The sequence below is a fragment of the Nicotiana attenuata genome, unplaced genomic scaffold (genome assembly GCF_001879085.1).
Source record: "Nicotiana attenuata strain UT unplaced genomic scaffold, NIATTr2, whole genome shotgun sequence".
NCBI classification, from domain to species: Eukaryota; Viridiplantae; Streptophyta; class Magnoliopsida; order Solanales; family Solanaceae; genus Nicotiana; species Nicotiana attenuata.
Window position 1 is genome coordinate 18,019 of NW_017675943.1, and position 5,769 is coordinate 23,787.

Genomic DNA, 5,769 nt, shown 5'->3' on the forward strand with positions numbered 1-5,769 from the left:
ACTACTACAAAGTTACAACTCAACTAAGGACATAGAATAACTTGATGCGGGAACTGGTCCATAGTTATTTTGTTCTTTGTTCTTGAAGCACTTGAGAATCGCTTGCTGGATGATCACGTAAGAGAGCTTGAGTGAAATCTCTAAGTGTTCAAGTGATGTGTTTTACCTTCCTTGATGTTAATAATACATGTGTGACATCACCTACAATGATGTAAGCAAGGTAGGTAAAAAGCCTTCCACGGAAAGTTGACTGTTGCACTATTTCTGTACTGTAGTGTGTGCAGGCAGCAACTTTTCCAATTGGAGAGTTGACTTCGTACAGTCACCTCGGGAGCTGGTAGCGACCTGTTCTCTCAGTTGTTCCTTCGACTCTGAAGAGTTGAGCCATATCCCAAACCGGAGCCTTTCGATCTTAAGGTCTTGAGAATGTGTAACAGATTCCTTATCTGGTTCTTGATAGTAAGTTTGTTAGATCATCAAAACATAAAGCAAGGTACTTGTAACCTATCAATATGGAAGGGTAAATGAGTAATCTAGGGTTGGGGAATGGGGATAATAATTAATAGTCTTTTTATTTTTTATTTTTTTTAAATATTTAATAGTTAATTAATTTAAATTTAACTAATTCTTGGCCCATGGGCCGGCCCAAGCCCAACCTCAGTCAAGGATCAAGGGCCAACGGGCTGACTTGGATCGGACTTATAAGCCTCAGTTTTAAATGGGCTCGAAAAATTCTAACACAATCCCACCCAAATAACGGGTTAGGTTGGGGTGGCCCCAAGGGCCAAGCCCATTTTGACAGCTCTACTTATGATCATCAATTGTCACTGTATACCGTTCAACAAAATGAAACTTATCCATATAGTCACCAGAAAAATCAACTTGACAAAAGAAAATTAATTATATACACACACAAAATGACAAGAACAATAACAAACTCTTAATTTCGAATCTGTTCATGAAGAAATGTACCAGAATTTCCAAATGAAAGAATTTTATCATTTTAAGTTCAACATTTGAAAATTCTACAGTCAGAATATTGACAAGAATTTATCGCCTCTCATATGAACAAAGCAACCAAAGAAATATTATGTCAGCCCACCCCTCTGAACGGGCATGACTTTATTAAATTTTCTTCTTTTTTGAACTTTGGACAGGATGGAAATATTGAACTATTTTTTTTTTTTTTTTTAGTTTTTCACTTGGTGTCCGATATCCGATGTGACCCTGATAATCTGTATCCGCGCCGCATAAGGTCCATTGAAAGGGGGAAAGCAGCTCCTATCGGAACTTGTTTTATTCAAAGGGTTCGAACTCGAGACTTCTGGTTAAGGCTAAGGCGGAGCCAGTGTTTTTGTTACAAGTTCGGCGAACGTAGTATCTTTAGTTCAAACCCTGTATTTGTTTGAACAATTCATTGATTATTTGCAATTTAATAATTTAAAACTCAGTAACTAAAAATCGTTAGAATTACGGATCCGTAAGTTTAATTCTAGCTTCGCCTCTGGGTTAAGGGAGGGGAATACAATATATCCCATCACAACCCTTGCTATCATTGAGCACTTTTTCCCTTTTCCTCTCCTATTGTTAAGAATTTTAACCTAACTTTTACTATATGTAAGAATTTATCACTATCAAGTAACTTAAAAGGAAATTAATTATCATAAATAAAATTTATAACTTGAAAAATAAAGCAAGTAAACTAAAATGCCGATGGCAGGTAAAATTGCACCAATAATATAAAATTTGTTTATATTGTCAGTGCATATAAACTTGCATTAGGGTAGGCTGTCTACATTACACTTCTAGGGATGCGGCTCCCTGGACCTTGCATGAATACGATATGCTTTATGCACCGGGCTGCCCTTTATGTTCATGATTTGGTTATATATCTAAAAAAGCCTTCTAACTTTATTCTGTTGATTTCCAACATAATGAGAAAGACAATCCATCAACTTTATTTCTAGGGTTTTGAAATGAGCAATCTGCATTTGCAATTCTAACCTTTCTTTTCTTAAGTTCTGATTCTCCTCCATAAGCAGCTGCAGACTACTATTATTCTCTTCTTTTTCGGCCATTATATGATCATAAGGCTTTAAGTATGCAGGAAAAGCACTAGGGTCACTTTTCTTTCTTGTGATTTTGCCGAGTAAATGCTTACTTCCTCTCTTGAACTTCTCATGTGAGAATTCCCACCTCTTTGATGCTACTTTCTTGAATCCCCACAACAATAATAAACACAGTGAAATCCTACAAGTGGAATCGAGGGAGGGTAGTGTGTACGTAGACCTTACTCCAACCCTCGGAAGATAGAGAGACTGTACGTTTCCGATAGACCTTTGGCTCAAGAAAAGATGAAAGGCTATTTTATACAAATATTTCATGATTAATTAACAAAAGAACAAAGGTGATACCATGGAGTAGTATTTAGTAGATATGAAAGCAAAGGCGGATTAAGGACGCATTATGTATGTTCAAATGATTCTATAACTTTTGGTCATATGCGTACATAGCGAAAGAATTTAAATTGTATGCATATAATAAGATTGAAGGGGAGCCTGGAGTAACGGTAAAATTGTCTCTATATAACCTACAGGTCACGGGTTCGAGCAGTGAAAGCAGCCACTAATGCTTGCATTAGTGTAAAGACTGTTTACATCACACCCCTTAGGGTGCCGCCCTTCCTCAGACCCTGCGCTAATGCAGGATGCCTTAGTACGCCAAGCCGCCTTTTATACATACAATAAGATTACAATATTTCTTAACCCAATGACTCTAAATTTTGGATTAGTTTTTGTTTGGAGGAATGTTGTCTAGAGTGGAATTAAGGCTAGCAGCCTAGAGAAGAAAAAAAGACTGCAAGTAAAAGTTAAAATCTTGTTCAACATTCATATGCTGGTCTATGTTATAGGGTTCTTATAAATTAAAGGCAAATTCCACATTCTAACAAGTTGTGTAGTTTTAGTCAGAATAAAACCTAATTTCCAGAATTTTATGGAAACAAGTATGATCAAATTGACTTTGGATTAGGATGATTTTAGATTTGACTTCGAACAATTTTGACTACTGTTTTGATTATCATGAACAAGTTAACAACCTGTTTGAGTTAACTGATCGTAAATAGCTCATAAGTATATAATATCGATATAGCACTTTTTAGTGTTGAAATTTTAAGAATAAGAAGTTACGTATTTGGATAAAAGTCCTGAAATAAACCGTTTATGTATTTGATTAAAAAAACAAAAGCTAATTAATAAGCACTCTTTTCGTAATATGAAGGGACTACCATTAATTCTATTTTTTTTTTAAAATTAAATATTTAAAAATATCTTTGTAAGGAAAAGGAGGAATGACAGATATGAAATGAAATGAAAGTTAGAGGTTGTATTGTGGAATAACACTTTGAGAATTATATAAAATATTAAGGATAAAATAGCTAAAATCTTGATCGAATTACGAATATTTATGAGCTAAAAAATTATAAGCTCGGGGTGACCAACTTATGACTTTTGACTTACTTTATTAAGTACTTGACTTATAAGCATCGTTGGTGTTTATCAAACGCATAGGATGCTTATAAACGCTTGATCAACTTATACGCTTACCCAAACTCCTCTAATAATTCAAAGTAGTTAGTTAGTTAATTAAGCTTGAATAACTGTTGTAGATTAATGCAAGCTGAATTTATATGGAACCTATTAGAGTCACAAAATTAGACAGGTTCCAATCTTGTATTCCAAGATGACACTACAAATTCGGCAAAAACCGACCAAGAAAAATCGACCAACTTTGGTCGGTAAAAAAGTCGGCCAAAAACCGATCAAAGTTGGTCGGTTTTTCAAAATATTTAATTTTTAATTTTTATTTTTTACGAAACCGACCAACTTTGGTCGGTTTTCTTTGGCGCAAAAATACGGGAAACTATTTTTGAGTCCCGCGAAATTTTTTTTTCAAGAAACCGACCAACTTTGGTCGGTTTTTACAAATAAAATAAATAAAAATTAATATTAAAAAAAACGACCAACTTTGGTCGGTAAATTTAGCCGGTCATTTTAAAAAACCGACCAACTTTGGTCGGTAATTTTATTTTTTAATAAAACCGACCAACGTTGGTCGTTTATTTTCGTGCAAAAATACAATTAAAGAGTATAAATAAATAAAAAAGACAATCTTAAAACAGAATGCACCAATAGTCTAGTGGTAGAATAGTATCCTACCACAGTACACACCCCGGTTCGATTCCCAAATGGTGAATCTTTTGATTACATAATAAAATATCGACCAACTTTGGTCGATTTTTTTTGGCAATATTTTTTTTTCTTTGAATTTAATTTACCGACCAACGTTGGTCGGTGATTTTCGACTAACTTTGGTCGGTATATTAAAACGACCATCAAAATACCGTCCAAGCGTATTTGGTCGCGTTTTGGTCGGTAATTGGCCATAACCGACCAAAGTTGGTCGGTTTTTTTAGTCGGTATTTACTGTATTTTTAGTAGTGTATGACCAGTTGCTTACACACCTCAAGGACAGCTAATTAATTTTTCTAAGAATTTAAATAAATAATTAATTAATTTATATACATTAACAATGTAAAGAACTTTAAAATCATCAATGTGAAAAAACTTTATATATCAGTTCGTAATAGTTAAATTCATATATATAAATACGAAAAGAGGTGTTAAGTTATGAACTAGATAATAGACATTGATCTTAATACCATCTCAATTAATATGTGACAAAACTACTTGTATAGCAGTTTATAAGCTTATTCTTCAGCTTATCATCATGACTTGCGTACCTTAGATTCAACAAACATTAGGCAAATTCTACGTGTACAGTACAATTTTTCGATGAAGGGTGATAAGACTATGTCAATGTACACATACTGTTGTGAACGTTGGTCTAACTCAATTTCAGAAGCTAACTTCGTGCAAATTTCCGATATCATATAAGGAGACAACACTTCATTCTTTCAACCAAATATAGGACATATTCTAGCAAATACACACATAAACAAGAGAGAGAGAGACTTACATAGGTATTAAGTTGTCGGATAAAACTCGAAAAATTGTTGTGCTTGAAATATTTAGGCAACATGAGTTCAGAAAACTCAGCTGGAGACCAAACAACAAAACCAGTGCCCTCTTCATTCCATGAAATAACCTTATTTTTTCCACTGTAATTCTCTTCTTCTTCTTCCTCCAGCTCCAAAAGTTCATAAGTCTTCAGCAGAAACGGCGCCGGGCATTTCGTTCTCGGTGGCGCCTGGCCGATTTTCCGGCTAATCGTCCGGTCTTCTGCTGTTCCAACGGCTGCTGTTGCCATGGATATATGTAGGATCTTGGTTTTTCTAATTGATAGATAAAGTATTTAAAGACCACTTTTTGGTGCAAACTTTTCTACTACTTATAGTCTTATACTATTCCCTCCGTAGTATTTTATGTGACGTTATTTGACTGAATATAATAAATTTAGGAAGAAAATGATTTTTACTCAAATAGTCTGCTAGATTTATTATTTATTTTTTCTAATCGGTATACATAGATTATACATTGATGAACATTGTTATATACATATCATACCCACAAACGCATTCATATATAAGCAATTGGGTGAACGACTATTTAGGTTAATATTTTAAAAAAAAAAAAGACTATTAAAATTTATTTAAAATAATCATAAATATTTGTGCATCTATAAATCATGTCATTAAAAACAAAATGAGAAATTTAAAATATATAAAATGAGGCTATTAAAAAAAAATTC

The 5,769-nt window shown here is 33.8% G+C and overlaps 1 protein-coding gene across 1 annotated transcript; it reads right to left on the reverse strand.

Annotated features, from left to right (window-relative positions):
- Positions 1-1,756: 1,756 nt before the first annotated feature.
- LOC109220603 (heat stress transcription factor B-2a-like) lies at positions 1,757-5,363 on the reverse strand. The gene is made up of 2 exons (XM_019385061.1): positions 5,038-5,363; positions 1,757-2,222 (listed from the first exon to the last, which is right to left on the reverse strand). The coding sequence occupies exons 1-2, from the start codon at positions 5,326-5,328 to the stop codon at positions 1,893-1,895; spliced, it is 621 nt and encodes a 206-aa protein (XP_019240606.1). The 5' UTR covers positions 5,329-5,363; the 3' UTR covers positions 1,757-1,892.
- Positions 5,364-5,769: the final 406 nt, after the last annotated feature.